This window comes from Phascolarctos cinereus, unplaced genomic scaffold (assembly GCF_003287225.1).
Source record: "Phascolarctos cinereus isolate Bilbo 61053 unplaced genomic scaffold, phaCin_HiC Scaffold_7;HRSCAF=346, whole genome shotgun sequence".
In the NCBI taxonomy this organism is placed as follows: Eukaryota; Metazoa; Chordata; class Mammalia; order Diprotodontia; family Phascolarctidae; genus Phascolarctos; species Phascolarctos cinereus.
In genome coordinates this window covers 171,686,738-171,707,042 of record NW_027556180.1, presented here as the reverse complement: position 1 = coordinate 171,707,042, position 20,305 = coordinate 171,686,738, and the positions used below count along the sequence as shown (strand labels likewise).

Here is a 20,305-nt window from a genome sequence, read left to right as displayed (position 1 = left end):
TTTCCCGTGTTTTCCCAGACTAATTAATTTTCCCATAAACCTGCTGTCTTCTATCTACTCTATCCATCCTCGTCTAGAAGGGAATTGTTTCTGACACATAACAAATTCTAAGGATACCATATAAATGTAAGCTGCCATTCTATTGTTTTTAATCAGATAGTTTGATATTATCTTCATTTTAGAGATGAAGAAGCAGAAATACTACCTGCCCTCAAGAAGATTGCATTCTAGAGGCAGCTAGGTAGTACAGTAGCTAAAGTGCTGGGCCTAGAGTCAGGAAGATCCGAGTTCACATCTGCCCTCAGATACTAGCTGTGTAACCCAGGGCAAGTCACTTAACCTCTGCCTGTCTCACTTTCCCCATCTGTAAAATGGAATAGGTAATAATAGCATCAAAGTCCCAGTGTTATTGTGAGGCTAACTTCAAGCACTGGGGCAGCTGGTGGTGGAGTAGGTAGAACTCTGACCTTGGAGTCAGGAGGATCTGAGTTCAAATCCGGCCTCAGATATATAACACTTACTAGCTGTGACCCTGAGCAAGTCACTTAACCCCACTGTCTAACAAAAACCAAGAACAAACAAAACAAAACAAAATAAAAAACTTACAACACTATATAAATAGTAGCCATTGTTGGCTACTATTTATATCATGTACATTGTTGTACGTTATATAGTGTACATGGTTTATATGGGGAGTAACAGCTGGATGATACTGTTCTGCCTGCTACTGTGACCTCTCTTTAGTGAAAAGAACATAGAAACAATAGTAGACTTGAAGTTCAGGAAATTAATTATGTGACTGCTCAGCTTTCTGCTTCCTCCTCTCTTAAATGAAGATAATTATATCAAACTACATTATCATTATTATTGCTGCTACTACTTTGGTTATGTAGCGCTTTAAGGTTTTAAATGTTTTATATACATGATCACCTTTAATGCTACAGGAATTATTGTCTCCATTTTACAGATAAGGAAACTGACACTGAAAGAAGTTAACTAACCCATGATCATAATTTCTAGTGTCTTCTTTTCTTTAACATTTCAATTTATTGTTTATTTTTAAACATTCTTTTCTTTTAAAATTTTGAGTTCCCAATTCTCTTTCTCCTTCCCTCCTACCTCTCCTCTACCCACTGAGAAGGCATTTTAAATCATGCAAAACATATTTCCAAATTAGTCATATTTCAAACAAAGAGCAAATAAATAAAGTGAGGAAATAATACTTTAATTGTATTGCTAGTGTTTTAAGACAGGATTTGAACCCAGACCTTTCCAAGTCCAGCACTATCTACTATGCTACTAGGTATCTATAAACATAAAAGTGTAATAATAAAGGTGACTATTTGAATCTTAAAAAAAAAAAAGCTCATAAGCATTTTCATGGCTTAGAGTTTCCTTCTTTTCCTTCCTCTGGTTCTGCCTGGTTTTCCATGACTCCTTTACTAACATATCCTCTTCCATCTTTTGTGTTTATTTTTTTATTTTCGGGGAAGCATTTTTTAATATTTAGTTTTAATTTTATTTTTTCTCATTTACATGTAAACAAAATTTTTTAACATTTAAAATTTTTTTTTGAGTTCCATATTCTCCCCCTACCTTCTTCCCTCCCCTTCCTCCCCCCCTCCTTGAGAAGGCTAACAATTTGATATAGATTATACGTGTGCAGTCATGTAAAAACATTTCCATGTTAGCCATGTTTCAAAAGAAAATGCAAACCAAAAAAAAATAAGAAGAAGAAGAAAGTTTTTAAAATCTCCTTGCATCTTTTTAGATGTTCCAGGTCATCCAGCCGGAGCGAGCATTGTACATCCAGGCCAACAACTGTGTGGAGGCCAAGGACTGGATTGACATCCTCACCAAAGTCAGCCAGTGTAACAAAAAGCGCCTCACCGTCTACCACCCCTCAGCATACCTGAACGGTCACTGGCTCTGCTGCAAGGCCACATGTGATACCACTCCTGGCTGCACACCCTGTACAGGGTAAGGGGAGGGGCTGCTCATTGTTCTTAGGTTAGCCACCCATAGGGTAACCCTGAAGGAGAGAGGCCTGAGACCATCTCTGGGCCTACAGTGTTTGTGGCAGCCCTTTCCACCTTGACCAGGGAGGCCATTCATTGTCTTTCCTTCATGCTGGTCTGCAAGAACACAAGCATCTACCTGCAGAGGCATGTAACAGCTAATGAAAAGAAGGGATGCTACAAACTTATAAAAATAATTTAAAAGTATAACTATTTAAATTTTTTATGTTTTTGTCAATTTTGAATAATAAATTTTTAATTTTAATTTTCACAGCATGGGGCTTCCTATTGTCAGGTGTGAAAGTTTCTGGATGACCCTTTCTCAGACCAGTAGATCCAAGTAGAAGGGCAAAGGAATAGCCATTTTTATAGCACCTCCTTTGTGCTTGGCACTATGCTAAGCACTTTACCAATGTTATCACATTTGACCCTCACAACCACCCTGGGAGGTAGGTGCTATTATCATCCCCATTTTAGAGATAAGGAAACTGAGGCAGACATGTAAAGTGACTTGTCCAGGGTCACACAGCTAGTAAAAACAACAACAAAAACTAGTAAGTGTCTGAGATTGCATTTAAACTCAGCTCTCTCCCTGATGCTAAACCCAGCATTTTATCCATTGAATCATTAAACTATGGTAAAAAAGACCAGAGGCTCTGGATTCATAGGACCAGGACCTCCTGGCTCTATATTTACTATGCCTAGCTGCATCAGTTAGTAAAGGGAGGCCTCTTCTTTGGCCATGTATGTCAGTTGCCTGATCTATCTCCACTGGACCTTTTCTTGTTGGGGTCACTTTGAAACTGTTGTGATGCATCAAAATCTCATTCTTTATCTCTGGTGCTAGAAGAAAAATGCTTTGAAAACTCTGCTGCATTATATAAATGTCCATCATGATGATGATGATGACATCTATATCTCTACATCTTGCTCAGTCCATCTGCTTGGTCGATTCTTCCATCTGGATGTCCTAGCAGTACCTCAAACTCAACCTATTTAAAACTGAACATATCTTTTTTCCCCTCCAAACTTCTCTCTGTCTATGGACAACACCATCATCCTTCTAGGCACCCAGGTTCATAACCTTGAACTCCTCCTTGGCTCTTCCCGCTGTCTACCCCCCCCCCCATATACAATCAGGGGCGAAATCCTGTTGATACAACCTTCCAATATTTATTCCATCTTTTCCTTCTATAGTCACATTTCCCCCTTCAAATCTTTCTCTTCCTTCTTGTCCTTTCTTACCTTTGCAGCCTTTCTAGTACCAACTTTCCCTTCCTCCATGATGAAAATGATCTTTGCCTACTCAGATTTTTTATAATGTTTTATCTAGACCCTTTCCTTTCCTCTTTCCAGTTCTTCCTTCCATCACTCTTATTTTCATACCTGTCTTATCCCCCATCATATTATAACCTATTTGAATATAAGGACTGTGTTGATCTCCACTATAGCATCCCTAGAACCTAGCCCAGTACATTGCACATAGTAAGAATTCAATAAATACTTGTTGAATTAATGAATTTGAAGACAATTAAAAAAAAAACTCATTCTTTGGATAAGCTTAAGGCAAAGATTACAAAAGCAGCTGATAAGAGCTTTTATGAAGTTCAAAAATTGACCAGGCTATGGATAATAACATCACAATTATTTTGAATGTTAATAAAAAACACATACATATTTTAAAACTTTAAATAACCTTCCAAATGTTGTTTTTAAAAGTTGTTGTTTTAAGCATTTATACTTCTGAAATTATTAAAGCTTGAAACTGCATTTAAAACTTTTGGGACACTGCATTAAGGGAGGAAAGTACTTCGGGTTTGAAGTTGGTTGGGATTGTTTATGTGTGTTTGTATTTTTAAAAAAGCAATTCCCTAATGAGTTGTAATAGCCCCATATGTAAACTTGGGGTTTTTGCTTTGTAATGAAATTCAACAGACATTAGACTCTCACTGGAAGCAGTACTAAGGTTAGCTATGTCATGGTCGAATGATGGTCCCAACACTTAGGGAGCTTATAATTTAGTAAAGAGGCATCTATGACACACAAATAACTTTAATGGAGACTAGATAAGATAGTTAGCTAGAGCATTTATTAAGTGCTAGCCACTGTGCTCAGCCTTGGGAATACAAATACAAACAACCAAGATAGTGCCTGTCCTCAGGGTACTTACATTCTGCTGGGGGAAGACAACAGGGGATCTGGAAAGCCTGGGGTGGCAGAGAAGGGTACCTGTGAGGCACCAGTGGTCTGAAGTGCAAAAAAGAAACTAGGTGACATCCTTTATTTAAAAAAGTCATCCCCAGCAGAGACAGTTGTCAGGGAAGACTCCATGGAAGAGACAACATTTGGGTTGAATGGGAGAATGTATAGAATTTAAATAAAGCCAAAAGAGAGAAGGAGGACATTGTAAACATTGGGAGAAGCAAGAGCAAAGTCAAGAGGTGGGGAAATTTAGGGCATATTTGGGGAGCAGAGTTTGGTTCAGTACATTGTGGGGGTTAGCATGAGATAAGACAAGTAAGAATTGTCAAGCAGGGTGAGACTGTAGAGGGCTGTGATGGAAAAAGTGTGAATTACTACAATTTTAACACTAAAGATCAGTACAAATTAACTTGAAGATTGTAAAAATACACACACACACACACACACACACACACACATCCGTATGTTCTCAGAATTGAGAAAGTCACTTTGAGGTCTTCCATACATGGAACTATAGATTCCAGTCCAGGCCCTGAGTCATAAATCCCCTCTACAAAGCATTTAGCCTTGGCTTATACTCTTCCAATGACCTTGGGAGTCTTTCCCTCATTAAGACAGTCCATTCCATTTTTGAGTCACTTTAATTGTTTAAGGAAATTCTTCCTTTCATTGAGCTTATTCCTGAATTTCTCTGACTTCCACATATTGTTCCTAGTTATGCCCTCTGGAGACACATCTCGTAACAATTTGTACATCTGAAAGACCTTCAAGGATTTGAAGACATTTCTCATTCTCTCTGTCTCTCTCTCTCACTCCCTCTCCCTCCCTCCATTCCTCTCTCTCTCTCTCTCTCTCTCTCTCTCTCTCTCTCTCTCTCTCTCTCTCTCTCTCTCTCTCTCTCTCTCTCTCTCTCTCTCTCTCCCTCCTTCCCTCCATTCCTCCCTCTCTCTCTTCCTCTCTTGCTCTGTCACTCTCTTCCCCCAGCAGCCTTCTCCAGGCTAAACATCTTAACGCCCTAGTCACCCTCTTCTAGATGTCCTCCAATGTATCAGTGTCTCTGTAAATCTTGGCACTGTAGCACCCAGAATGGTTCAAAGTATGGTAGATATGGTCTCAACTGCATAGGATAACTGATCTAATCCCAACTCTAGATTCTAGATCTTGATGCGTCCTAAGATTCCATTAGCTTTTTTTTTGGTTGCCACATCACATCCTTGACTTACATTAATCTTGGTCTCAACTGCAAATTTCTAGGTCTTTTTCACTTGAATTAATATATAGATACATCTCCCCAGTGTACATATATATGTGTGTTCCTGCATCTACACTCCTTGTCCTCCCCACACGTGTTTTTAACCTTGCTTAAAGGTTGTTTATTGTTTATTTTATAGTCCTAGAAAGTCAGTGGTCCCAATAGTTTCGAACCTACTCATATTCTTTGGGTAGTAATTTGGGGAGCATCAAATATTGATAATAGTGTTGCTTTGAAAAAACACATAAACTTATTTTTCTTTTTTTTTTTATAGTGGCCTTCCAGCAAACATACAGCTTGATATTGATGGGGACCGAGAGACAGAGAGAATCTACTCCCTCTTTAACTTGTATATGAGTAAATTGGAGAAGATGCAAGGTAAGCAAGGAATGCTTACATTATCACAACAATTGTAACACACTCAAAACAGCAAAAGTATCTTCACTGAGGAACAAATCTGATATGACACATAATATGGGAGTAATCTTCTAGAAATCTGTCATATCCTAGTGTGAGAGAAAGTGAGAATTCTCTTCCTGAAACAGCTGAGGGTTTGTTTGTATGTAGACTCATGATGCAAATACTTCTGTTTGTGGCTCTGTTGTGAAGAAGCTCTTTCTAAGTTAGGCAAAGATTTTAAAAGTGACTTTTAACCACAGAATTTCTAAATAATATGAGGATACTTACACTGAGCTCTGTAATAATTTATGTCCTAAATATCCCTTCACAGTACTCTTAACAACCATGTGTGAATTAAGAACAGTGTTTTTGGTTTACTTAAAAGTGAATATTATATGTGTGTGTGTGCGTGTGTGTATATACATATGCATATATATGTAGACAGACACACATAGACATATATACATATATAATATGTATTCATTCATTCATTTATTTGTGTTTATTTATTTATTGATGAGCTACACCAGTGTGCAGGACATAAACATTCCAAAACACTTTCCTTATTAACTCTGCGGAAGCATCACCAATTATAAATGCCTTTATACTATGAAAGTGAAAAAAATGGAATCCAAACTGAGAAAAGATCACATGACAAACGGTCAGTTTGGTGGATGTAATTAATAGAAAAAGCAGAGATAAAGGATCCCCTTCATCTGTCTATATAAACCCATCTTTTACTGCCTTGTGATCTCTCTCACGTCAGATCTGTGATGGGGAAAGCAGCATGACAGAGGAATCTTAGGTACCACTTGAAATGAGAAGCTAGCCTTTAAACAAGACTGCTGCTGCTGCTTTTTCTGTTTTTTTTTCTTTTTAATAAAAGACAGCCACACAAAGCATATACTGAAACCTGGAAAACACTTTAATCCTGATTTGGCAACCATTTCTTTGCACGTCTGTAATCACCCTAGTCCCCACCTAATGGGGCATCCTTTGTGACTCATCTTGGCATGTTCATGCATACAGAGCTGAGAGAGAGAGAAAGAGAGAAAAACAGATTTGTTTTTCTTTTGATTTCCATTTTTTTTTTAAAAAAAGGTACAATAGTAGTGGTGGGGAGAATGGGGGGGGCATAATCTGGCTTCAACAATAAAGGACATGCTATAATTTGAAAGCATCCTATATGACTTTGAAATGGTAAAAAAATAAATAAAATTGAGAAAGTACAGGTGAAATGTCACATACCTTGTATGAGTGACCTTAGAAGAGTTTTAATACAAAGAATCCTAGAATTGCAGAATTTTACATTTGGGAGAGATCAGAGTTCTTAACCTGAAGTCTGTGAACTTTAAAAACAAATATTTTGTTAATTGCACTTGAGTATAATTGGTTTACTTTGTAATCCTCCATATTTAATTTTATGCATTTAAAAACACTATCCTGAGAAAAGTTCAGTAGGTTATACCAGACTGGCAAAAGGGATTGAGAGACAGAAAAAGGTACTAGCTAGGTGGTACAACAGAAAGCTAAGTGGTTCATTGGATAGAGTTCTGGACCTGGAGTCAAGAAGACCTGAGCTCAAATTTGGCCTCAGACACTTACTAGCTGTGTGACCTTGGGCAAGTCACTTAACCTCTGTTGGCCTCAGGATCCTCAACTGTAAAATGGGGGTTAACAATGCTTCCTACCTTCCAGGGTTGTTATGAGATAATATTTGTAAAGCACTTAGCACAGTGCTTGACATGTAGGAGGTGCTTAGGTACTGCATAAATGCTAGTTATTAGTATTATTATTATTAAGAATCTTTCCTCTAGGGGCATTTAGGTGGCACAGTGGATACAGCACAGACCCTGAAGTCAGGAGGACCTGAGTTCAAATCTGGCCTCAGACCAAACACTTGACACTTACTAGCTGTGTGACCTTGGGCAAGTCACTTAACCACTTAACTTAAGCCTTTAAAGAAAAATAAGAGAATTTTCCTTTTAATCCAGCTTTCCATCAGATACAAGAGTCCCATCATGGTATCCTTCTATCCAGGTTCTTTTAGAACACTTGGGGTGTCTCACATTGTGGCTCCTTCCATTGTTAGACAGTCTCATTGTTACAAAACCTTTCCTTTTACTGAGAAACTTTCCTTATAGCTTCCACCTGTTGGCCCTAGCGCTCCCCTAGGGAGTTACACAGAATAAGCCAAATTCCTGTTATCCAAGTCTCTTTAAATGTTTGAAGGCCATTTTTCAGTGTAGGCAACTGGAGGTATAGAATGGGGATTGTGCCTATGTATTATTGACATTTAATAACTATGTAATGCTGGCCTAATCATTTCACCGCTCTCAGCCTCAGTTTCCTCATCTGTAAAATGGGAATAATGATAGACCCTTTCTCCCGGGTTTGTTGTGAAGATCAAAATAATATGTAATAGTTCTTTACAAATCTTTAAGTACTACATAAATGTTAGACATCTCAATATCCGCTATAAGCCTTTTCTTCTATGGGCTAAACACCCCCAGTTTCTTCAGCTAGTCTTCATATGACATGATTTTCAAGCCCTTGCCCACTGCTCTTCATATGGATTTGTTTTAGTTTGCCAGGGTGCCTCTTAAAGTGAGGCAAGAGTAAAAGTGGCAAGCATAACTGGGCATAATATTCCTAATATGGATTGACCATTGCAGAATATAGCAAAATTGTTATTTCCTTTGCTGAATAGATATTTCTGTTAATGCACCCTATGATTCCATTAGGTTTTTTGTTAGCTACATTACATTGAAGGGTTCTTTTGAGTTTGTGATTAGCTCAGTTGCATGTCTTTTTGAAAAAAAAAGTTTAAAAAGCATTTATTAAGCAACTACTATATGCCAGGCACTCTGGGAGAGTAAGTGTTAGAGATACAAATACAAGCCAACTAGACAGTCCCTAGCCTTAGGTTGCTTACTTTCTATAAAGAGGAAGACAAGCCATATAGGGGAGATTTGGGCAAGGAGATGTGTTTTGGACAGTGAAGTCACAGGAATAGTGATTAGTCATCAGGAAATTATTTGACTTGTCCTTTCTAGAGATAGATGTGATAACATGGTTACTGTACTCAGAGTAGAATTGGAAGGCAAGTAGGGAAGGAAGGGTACATACATGGTACCATGGCGTGGAGATAGCTTTGAAGACTGTGGTGAGTCAGGATCTAGGCTGGACATAATGAGTGCTCCCCAGTCACCAAGGAGAAGCTCAGGGTCCCAAGGAGGGGTCTTGAGTTCTAGATCAGAGGGAGAGCTGGAGCTCAGGTTCATGGCAGTTTGAGAATGGCCCGCAAGTCATTTCTCAGCTCACTGTTAAGCCAGGTCTGTCACATTTGGTACTTTTGTGACTGATTTTCTTTGAAACTGTATTTATTGTTGTGAAGTTTCATCTCGTCAGTTTTGGCCAGCTCATCTCAAGGTCTTTGTGAATCCTGATTCCATCATTCCAGTCACAGCTTTGTGTCAACTGTAAACTTCATAAGCATGCTGTCTCTTATCTGTCCAAGTTGTTGATGAAAAAAATGTTAAGCAAAACATGGCCTAGCACTGAGGCCTGCAGCATCTCTTTTAGAATTCTTTTTCCAGATTTACTTCCCCTTATTAATCAACTATCTTTAGGTCTACCTAACAATGCTTTAATCCACCACCTTTATATCTCTTTGTGCACAGTGATATTAGAGAAAATTTATCAAAAACTTTACAGAAATCCAGAAATGCTATGTCATCAGCCCCCTAATCCACTAGCCTCATAAACCTACAGAAAAGGGAGGTGTATCTGGCTAATTCTGTTCCTAGTGAACCTATGCAATAGGTCACAGTTACCTTTTCCTTTCCTAAGCTTACTATAATGTCAACTAATAATCTATTATAGAAATTTCATAGAGAGTGCCATCAGGTTTGTGATTTGTACTTTGGGGGTCTCCTTTTTTTTGCTTTTTCTATAAATCAGGACAATTTTTGTTCAGCTCCAATCTTCTGTCACCACTCCTGTTTTCCATATCAGTGAAAGTGTCATGGAATAGAGGCACAGGTCAGGAGACCTGTTTTCTAGTGACCATTTCACTGTTTTGCTGTATTGTTGTTCAGTCTTTTCATTTGTGGCTGACTCTTTATGACCCTACTGGGGTTGTCTTGGCAAAGATACTGGAGTGGTTTGCCATTTCTTTTTCCAGCTCATTTTACAGATGAGGAAACTGATGCAAACAAGGTTAAATGACTTGCCCAGGGTCACACAGCTAGCAAGTATCTGGGGCAGGGTTCAAATTCAGGCCTTTTTTTAAAAAATTAAGTTCAGGCCTTCTTGATAAGTCCAACACTCCATCTACTAAGCCAACTAATCCTTTTCCTATCTTATATTCTATCCTGCGCTTCAGCTACCCCTTAAGAGTGTTTATCCTGTGCTTTCCAGTTTGAAGTTCATTCTCCTTAGTGGAAACACAGAAAGGAAATAACTGTTGAGTAATCTTGACTTCTGGCATCAGTTAGCACTATACTGTCTTCCCCAAACAATGGTTCCTATCATTTCCTTGTTCACTGGCTTACTCCAAACAAGAACAGTTGTGGTACATTGGAAAGATCGCTGGATTTTGAGTCAGAAGGCTGGATTCTGGCTGTTACAAGTTTTGACTTGAGTCAAGTCACAACCTCCTTCCTTTCATTTGTATAATGGAGGAGTTGGGTTCAATATTCTCGATGATCCCTGCTAGTTGTATATCCTAGTATATATAAGCTTTAAATATATGTGTGCGTGCACATGCGTACCACCCCCTACCACCAGCTCACGTACACACCCCTACCGTTTTGGGGTTTTTTTGTTGTTGTTGTAGTCCCTACAACAACAAAGATTTTTTGCAAGTCTCAGTTCAAACTGAGCTTAATCATTCCTGACACCATTCTTCTGGGTTTGCATATTTTGCATTTGTTTTAGGTGCCTTTTCTTCAAGGTTGCATATATATTCTTTTAAAACCTGAGTTACCTGGTTTTTGTCAACAGGTCAAGTCAGTAAGCGTTTATTAAGCAGCTGCTATGTGCCAGGCATTGTGCTAACCACTGAGAATACAAAGAAAGATAAAAACGGTCCATGCTATCAAGAAGCTCACAGCCTGATAAGAAATACAATATGCAAACAACTGTGCACAATGAAATTATGTCAAATAAATTGTAGATAATCTCAGAGGAAAGGCAGTAAGATTAAAGTAGACTGGGAAAGGCTTCTTTCACATATACGTGTATATGTGTGTGTATATACATATATATATATATATGTATATACACACACACATACATACATACATATGTATGTATATATATTTACATATGTAATAATTTGTTTTTCTCCAATTACGTCAAAACAAATTTTTAACATTTGTTGTTTTTTTTTAAAGTTCTGAGTTCTAAATTATATCTCTCCCACCTTTCCTACCCTCTCCACTCCTTGAGTTGATAAGCAATGAGATATAGGTTACACATATGCAGTCATGTAAAATATTTCCATATTAATCAAGACTCGAATTTTTAAAAAATTAAAGAAAAAAGGGAAAAATAGCATACTTCAGTCTGTTTTCAAACAATATCAGTTCTTTCTCTGGAGGCAGTGGTATGCTTTGGGATTATCTTGGATCATTGTATTGCTGAGAATAGCTAAATTATTCAGAGTCCTTCATTGTGTAAGATTGCTATTACTGTGTTCAACATTCACTTGGTTCTGCTCACTTTGCATCAATTCATGTAGGTCTTTCCATATTTTTCTGAAATCATCCAGCTTGTCATTTCTTATAGCACAGTAATATTCCATTACAATCACATACCAGGGCTTATTTAATCATTCCCCAATTGATGGACATCCCTTTAATTTCCAATTCTTAGCCACCACAAAAAGCTGCTATAAATATTTTTGTACAAATAAGTCATTTTCCCCTTTTTGGATGTCTTTGGAATATAGATCTAGCAGTGGTATTGCTGGATCAAAGGTATGTACAGTTTAATTGCTCTTTGGCTGTAGTTCCAAATTGCTCTCCAGGATGGTTGGATCAATTCACAATTCCACCAACAGTGCATTAGTATATGGGAAAGGCTTCTTGCAGAAAGTAGGACTTTAGCTAAAACTTGAAAGAAACCAGGAGGTAAAGATGAGACAGGAGGGTATTTCAGGCAAGGGGAGCAACTAATGAAAATGTCCAAAGTTTAGGAGATAGGGCGTCTTCTGTGAGGAATGCAAGGAGGCCAGTGTTACTGGATTGCAGAGTAGGTGAGGGTGTGTGAAGTGTAAGAAGACTGAAAAGGGAGGAAGGGGAGAAGTTATGAAGAGTTTGAAAAAGCCAAAACAGAAGATTTTGCATTTGATCCTGAAAGACATAGGGACCCAATGGAATAATATATTGAATAGGGAGATGACATGGTGTGACCTGTGCTTTAAGATCATTTTGACAGCTGAGTGGAGGATGGACCAGAGTGGAGAGAGACTTGAAACAAGGAAAATAACCAGAAGACTGTTGCAGTAATCCAGGCATGAAGTGATGAGAATCTAGACCAGGGTGGTTTGAAGTGTCAGAAGAGAAAAGGGCCCATTAATGAGAGCTATTATAAAGGTAGAAATGACAGGATTTGGCAACTAATTGGATATTGGAGATGAGAAAGTATGAGGAGTCTGGGGTGACACCTGGGTTTCAAGCCTAGATGACTGATCTGTAGTCATAATTGGTCTCTTCAGAGTCTTTCCTTATTCTTCCTTATTGGGATTAATCAAAGGCACATAGGTGGTTGTTGTTTTTTATTTCTCCTTTCTTTTAAGCTATATTTCCATCTGAGAGTTTTTAATATTAAAATCTTTAAAAGTTCCTTTGTAGTAAAAAAAAACCCAAACTTGTTTCATATATGTCTGACTATGCCCTATTTTTTAACCAACGCAGATTTAGACTTTTTTTTCTTCTCCCAGTGAGCACTGATATAATTTCCCTTTCTGTTGAAGAGTAACAAAAAGGTGTCAAGAGTATTGCAGGCTACTTAGCAGAAATGGGTGAAATATATGTGCTGGTTCTTTGTGAGGTCACATTCATCATGGCCACTTTTCATGGGTCCACTGAGACTAATGCAGGATCAACACAGTCTCCAAGAGCAAATTTATGACTATCTTTCTCAGCTTTGCCTTGATAGATGAGAAATCAGAGGAGGTTGTGAAGGGGGTGAATTGTGGACTGACTGAGAAAAAAACTGGTTCTCTAAGGGGTAGTGGTACATAAATGATTCTCTGTGAGCCTTCTTTATTTTATTTTTCCCCCATCTAAATTTCCCACTTGTACTATCAAACTCTTCAAAGAAAGAGTACTGGATTAGGAATTGGAAGACTGTGAGAATTTGAAGCTCAAATCTATTCCTTGGTATCTGTGTGACCTTGGACAAGTTGCTTCACTTGCCTGTTTTCTTACCTGAAAAACAAGGAAGTTGGCATAAATGATTTCTAAAACCCTTCCAGTTGTAAATCCTATGAACCAATATTCTACCATATGTGTAGATTTAGTCTTGGCTTTCTTGAATTTCCAGTTGCTCCTCCTCTTCTTCCTCTTCTTCTTTTTCTTCTTCTTCTTCTTTTTCCTCCTCTTCTTCTTCTTCTTCCTCTTCTTCTTCTTCAAAATTTTTTTTTTCTGGCCAGCTAACTGGTGCAGTGAATACAGCACAGGCCCCAGAGTCAGGCGGACCTGAATTCAAATCCAGCCTCAGACACATAACACTAGCTGTGTGACTCTGGGCAAGTCACTTAACTCTAATTGCCTCCCCCCCCAAAAAAAAATTAACTTACACACCTAAGAAAGGACATATCTATACACACAATAGAATATGAAAAGAGAACTCAATATGAAACCATGAATCTCCATTTCACGCCACTTGCTTTTAAAAAAAATATATAATAAATTCTACGTGTTACTTTTCAAAACTGTCCTACCTTTCTGTTTTTCCTTATGAACTTCTGTCTGGTATCTCTTTGCCTTTTAAAAATCTGTGGTTGCTCACTGGATTTCCTAGTTAATATTCAGTCTGCTGCAAACTCAAGAGTTTTGTTGGAGTAATGTGGGAGTGGTGTAATCTGTCTCCCATTCAGATAGCCATCTTTGCCATATTCCAACTATACCTGGATTTTCCTAGGACAATGTATTAACTTCTCAGAATTTGGTGAGTTGTGAAAGAGCTTGTTAGTTTCTTCTTGATACATATGTATTAATGACTAGTTCATTCTTCTGGAAGGCATTTCCTTGGGAAATTATAAACTGCAGGTTGTGAATTTCTAACTCTCTACAGTGCTTAACCAAAAAAACAAAAACCAACAACAAAAAACCTGGATAAATGAAATGACTGAATGAAAACTAATTTGTTAATTGCTTATTATGTGTCAAGCAGTGTGCTAAGGTCTGAGATGTCATCTAGCTATAATCCTAGAAACAGCCCTGGGATCTCAGGGTTGGGACAAATCCCCTGTGATGGGTGGGCTTTCTTTCTCTCTCTACTCTCCCATTCCAGTGGCTTAGACTCTTGAATGGTTTTCTTCACTTGTTTAACCAAACTTTCTTTTCTCTCCTCTTTTTCCATTTTCTGCAGAGGCTTGTGGCAGTAAATCTGTCTATGATGGACCTGAGCAGGAAGAGTATTCAACATTCATCATTGACGACCCTCAGGAGACTTATAAAACACTAAAGCAAATTATAGCAGGCGTCGGAGCTTTAGAACAGGAGCACGCCCAATACAAAAGGGACAAATTCAAGAAGACAAAATATGGGAGCCAGTGAGTAGAAGATGATAGACCATTCTCTCTGCACCATTAATTCAATGTGTTTGTCTTGGATGATACAATTTTGGCAGGGATTGTAAGAAAGGAGAAATTCTAGGAGATAGTTACGTCTCAGGGCAGCCAGGTGGATAGAGTGCCAGGCCTGAAGTCAGGAAGACTCATCTTTCTGAGTTCAAATCCAGCCTTAGACACTTACTAGCTGTGTGACCTTGGGCAAGTCACGTAACCCTGATTGCCTCACCAAAAAAAAAAACCAGTCAGACATGACTGAAAAATGACTGGACAAACAAAAGTTACATCTTATAATTTAACAGAAATCTTCCATATGAGTCTGGACTGAGGTCAGGTTTGCCCCCAAACTCATTTGTTTTTCTGTTTGCCGTCCTCAATGACTTCCTTTCCCAATAACAATCAGAGGAGGCCTAGTAGATAAAGGACAAAATCATCCTGAGATGTTATCAATGGAGACTCAGGAAAAGAGACCATCAGTGTTAATTTGAATGAAGGAAAACACAGAAGAGACTACCTTCTTGGAGGGCACCAGACTGAATGATGTAGAGAAGAATGCTCAAGAACAATGGATCTGGATGTTGGTGCACAAGACAGAATTTTATTTTGGTCCCCACCTGGGATTCCCAGCATGGAAACTGCCCTCCATTGGTGCAGATTAGACAACTCATTTATAGCTTAGCTCTGAGCAATTAAGTTACTGGTACATGATTGCACAGCTAGGATATATGTCAGGGAGAAGGACTTAAGCCTGTATCTTCTTAACTTCATCCATCTTAAGATTGTTCTATTGAGATTGATTTATGGGGCAGCTAGGTGGTACAGTAGTGGATAGAGCACTGGCCCTGGAGTCAGGAAGACCTGGCCGCAGACCCTTATCAGCTGTGTGACCCTGGGCAAGTCACTTAACCCCAATTGAGAGAGAGAGAGAGAGAGAGAGAGAGAGAGAGAGAGAGAGATTGTATTAAATAGATAGAGGGATATTAGAATGGATAGATTGGGTTTCACGTCAGCAAGACACAGGTTTAAGTCCTGATAGCTATTGACCAAGGGCCAGTCACAACCTCCCAATGCCCCCAGAAAACTCTCTAAGACCATAAGTTACAGACAAGTTGCCAAGAAAATTCCCTATAATAATAAAATCTGTCCCCTACTCTCTAAAATCCTAAACATTAGGGCTTGATATTTATTTATTGTGTGTGTTGATTTTGATCCTCTTTGCTCTTAAGACTTTTGAGTCTTAACTCTAAATTCTGTGGCATGGATATTCATGGAGGGTGCTTGTTAATAGGAATTCCTGTTAATAGGAATAGGAGTAAGTGCTTCTCCCTGTTAATAGGAATGTCCCTCTTTGGAATAGACTATCACTAACTTGGAGACCACTGAGGGGCCATTTAGTGTGAAGGGATAGCCCTAAGTCCTCAGAACATAGGTACCAAACCTATTCCTTCCCCAAGCAGTAGATATATTCACTCTTCACACAGGACCCAGAATCAGGAATAAACAAAGAATTTTGTTATTATAATCATGGATCTTCAGTGCAGAATAGAAGACCACCTTAGAAGTCACCTAGTCCAACTCCCTCACCTTATAGATGAATAACTGAGGTCCTATGCAAAGAAGCTCGATGATTTACTTACTTCTAGTAAGGGGGCAGAGGTGGGATTTGAACCCGGGCTTTCTTACTCCCTCAAGTCCAGATTCCCACGTAATGCAGGGATCCTCCCTCTGTAATATCCCTCACCAGAGGTTATACAGCCTTTACTTGTGTTTAGAAGGATGGAGGGCATGGGCGTGCCATTTAAAAAATATCTCTAATTATTATTATCTAAAAATCTTTATTTTGAGCCAAACCTTGTACCTTCTTTTATATGGTGATATGAATTTTGCTCATTGGGGCTATATAGATGATATCTAATTCCTCCTTTACCTGACAGTTCTTTTAAGTATTTGAAGACAGTGAATCCTATCCATGTAGTAGTTTAAAGAAAAAAAAAGTCTGTAGTTTTTGGGCCTTAATTTTCTTGTGACAGTGTCTCTGCTTTGGACTCACCTCTTCCTCCAGTATAGAACCCTCCTAAACCTCTTTTCAGATATTGCTTGACATTAGCGTCTGGTCTCATTCTTTTGGAGTGTTTCTAAGTCCTCTAAATGAGATACCACACCTCTACCAAGCCTTTTCTTCCTCAGGTTAAATACCTCATGTTTCCTCATCTGGGCAAGTTTTAAATCTGGAGCTGCCCTAAGGGACAAAACTGAATGTAACTTTTTTTTTTGAGGTAGTCATGGTTAAGTGACTGACTTGCCCAGAGTCACACAGCTAGTAAGTGTCTGAAGCCTAATTTGAACTCGGGTCCTCCAAACTGAATGTAGTGCCTGGTCTTTAGTGCCAAGTTCAGTAGCCCTATTCTCTCCACAATTTAGTATATGCTGCTTAAGAGTAACTTCATTAGGGGGCAGCTAGGTGGTGCAATGGATAGAGCACCAGTCCTAGAGTCAGGAGGACCTGAGTTCAAATTTGGCCTCAGACACTTGACACTTACTAGCTGTGTGACCTTGGGCAAATCACTTAACCCCACTGCCTAGCAAAAAGCAAACAAAAAAAAGGTATATTCATTAAAAAAAAAAACCTCATTTAGATTGAGTTTGTGGTAGCTAAAATCCCTGTCATTTTTACACAAATTGCTTTTATTCTGTTACCCTACCTTGTTCTTGATTTTTTGACCCCAAGCACTATAAATTTCATCTTGTTGCAATATGAAGAGACAAGTCCAACTCCTTTATTTTACAGATGAGGAAATCTAGAGATCTGGGTTCGCCATTGTTAATACTCAATGCAAATATCAACTTAACTATCAGAAAGCATCATTGAGTATCCCAGGATACAGCTTGTTTCCCAAGTAATAGACAAGAAAGGCTTATTTTTCTTCTCCCTGTGTTCATTCCAGAGAACACCCCATTGGAGACAAGAGTTTCCAGAGTTACATTCGACAGCAATCTGAAATTTCTGCGCATTCCATTTAGAATTGGAAGGATGACCCAGGATGGAGCAAGAGGATTGGATGAGGGAAGTTGAGATCTTTGAAAAGGAAAACAAACAAGTAAACAAACAACCACAAAAGAGAAAGCAAACAAGGAAAGGGATCCACTTGTCGGAAAACGTGTAGATAACAAGCCAAGCTGATCGAACTTTGAGACTTAACATGTGTTTTTCCTCTCTCCAAGAACTGTTATTATAGTTGCTATGCACTTTATTCATCTGGTATTTGCCAGGTGACCGAACTCTGCCTCCCTGGCATGTTTATTGTCATCGTTTAAATTTGCCTCAGTCCCTTGGGAATCTAGAGATCAGTTCAATGATCAAGATCGTGTGGACGTCATCTTGACAGCACTCCAGCAGTCCACCGCCTTTGGGAAGCCAAGCCTGCTGTTGTGGACTTGATTAAAAGGCAGCAGTATTTTTAGAGCTGTGTATTTTTTTTTGGTTGTTTTGTTTCACGTGCAGTTTTGCTGTTCCCCATTACTGTACAGTATTTCCACCCACCTGTGTAGTCCCTTAGGAAATGCTTTGTAACACTCTGCTTTTAACACATTCAGTGAAGTTAAGAAGATCCTTTCTTTTTTAAAAATAGCCTGTCATTGTGTAGTGTGTAGGGGGCAGGCTAGAGAAAAGGGTCTCTTGTGGAGTTTTTTTTTTAAAGCTAGTTAATCAGTTTTGTGGCTGTAACATGCAAACTTTCATAGAAATCCAGATCCAAATGGTACTCTTGGTATTTTTGAGATACAGAGTTTCTTCTGCAGATACCTAACAGGGCCTGCAGCCTTTTGCCCAAGAGAGTTCAGGGCCAACTTCAAAAATCCCAGCAAGTGTCCTGGGGATGGAAAGTTACTTGAAACTCCGATATCCTCTCCAAGTCTTTTACTGTGTCTGTCACAACAGTGATAGAGATCACCGTGGGATGTTGCTCTTGAAAGGGTGACTTTACACGAGGTGTGAAGCATCAGCTGGTGGCTTCTGATTGAAAGACACTGCCTTACTTCAGGCAAGGACAGTGTGCGTAGACTAGTGCCTGTCAACTGGGATTGGCACAAGAGCTACAGAGCTATTTTTTCCCCCTACTGAATGATATTTAAAACCAGATTCTATACTGTTGGCACTACTTTGAGAACTTGGGAGGAATTTAAAAAAAAGATATATACATTTTCAAGCAGTTTTTATTAATGTTTTTAAAGACAGTTTTTTTAAATGAACTCTTTAATAAAACAATAAAGTAACTCAGTGTAACAGCATTAGAGCCTATGATCTTTAAATGGCCAATGGAGAGGTGCAGTGTGGCAGGGTTCTTTTTTTTTTTTTTTATAACAGATCTATGATTCCTCCTGGAGAGGAATTTCCTCTACCAATGTAGATTGATACATTTTTTTTTCCAAATTATAGTCTTAGACAGCTGCCTGAAGTACAAATAGAGTTAAGCAACCTTAGAATCAGGGTCACACAGCCAACCCATGTCAGAAATAAGACTAGAACCCAGATCTTCCTGAGTTTCCAAGGCCAGCTCTCTAGCCACTGTGAGTGTGGCAGTAAAGAGGGATAAATAAACTGTGTATCTCACTAATACCAATAAATGTTGTTGGAAGGGAAGAAATCTGATGATTGAAAAATACTTGATCTTTGGACTGCCAAAACTTTGTTCTGCCAGTTCCTAAGAAAGGTGTTTTGCCCTTGTCACCCTGAATCCTCTTCAGAGCCTTGGCCACAGGTTTTTTTGGGCAGCTTTCACAGGGCAGCAGTTACAGATGCTTTGGGGGAGGGGGTTGATGGAACAAGTTGGACCAGAATTTTTAAAAAAAAAACATGCGAGTAAAAACCTCTTCATCTTGCTATCAAGCCCGTTTGCTAGAGCATTTAAAAGCCAGTATCCTCAATGGATTTGCAATGTGCTTATGTGGCTGGCTGGTTTTTGCAAAGCTCTGTTTTAATAGTATGGTGATGTTTACGTCATAATTTCTCACTGTTCTTGTTTGGAAATATTATAGCTCAGACTCTTAACCTAGGTGGGGAAAAATGGTTATGTTCTTTGTCATCACAGAAATAGTGGAGGGTGGGTAGTAAAATGTTGCAGAAAATCAAATTTGGGGCACACAGCAATTAGGCAGCCAACTAAACTGCAATTTTTAACATGGGTTTATAACTTAATATTCTGTTTATAAAATACTAATGATCTGCTATGTATTTTACTTGCCAATTAAAGCAAATGTTTTATTCTTTCTGAAAACAGGCTTTGGTTTTTCATTCGTGTTGCAATGATAATTTTCTACGCATCATGTGGGGTGGTCTGGTCTTGAACAAGTTAAGGCCTCTGAGAAGTAGCTGCTATATGACTTGGAAATTAATCTCAGGAGGAATTTCATTGAATGATCATTAAGTCCAAGGTATATTCCCTCTCAATGGCATGGAGTAGAAGAACCTAGAATAGAAATGGTGAATCAACAGAATTCCACATGTTGCCAGATGTTAGTCATCTTGAAAGATAGGAAGAAAGCAGGAGGCCACAAGAAGTGAGGCTGATGTGCACTTCACATGACTAATAAGGATGGAATGGTGAATATGGACATCACCAGCACAGTCGG

The 20,305-nt window shown here is 38.7% G+C and overlaps 1 protein-coding gene across 2 annotated transcripts in view; it reads left to right on the top strand.

Annotated features, from left to right (window-relative positions):
* RASA3 (RAS p21 protein activator 3) overlaps nt 1–19,950 on the top strand; it is a 289,853-nt gene extending 269,903 nt beyond the window's left edge. For both annotated transcript variants that reach the window (XM_020965141.2, XM_020965140.2), the window contains exons 21-24: nt 1,772–1,980; nt 5,747–5,850; nt 14,476–14,659; nt 17,623–19,950. In XM_020965141.2, the coding sequence (XP_020820800.1) occupies nt 1,772–1,980; nt 5,747–5,850; nt 14,476–14,659; nt 17,623–17,698 (573 nt within the window). In that variant the 3' untranslated portion in view covers nt 17,699–19,950. The remainder of the gene's footprint in view (nt 1–1,771; nt 1,981–5,746; nt 5,851–14,475; nt 14,660–17,622) is intronic.
* Nucleotides 19,951–20,305: the final 355 nt, after the last annotated feature.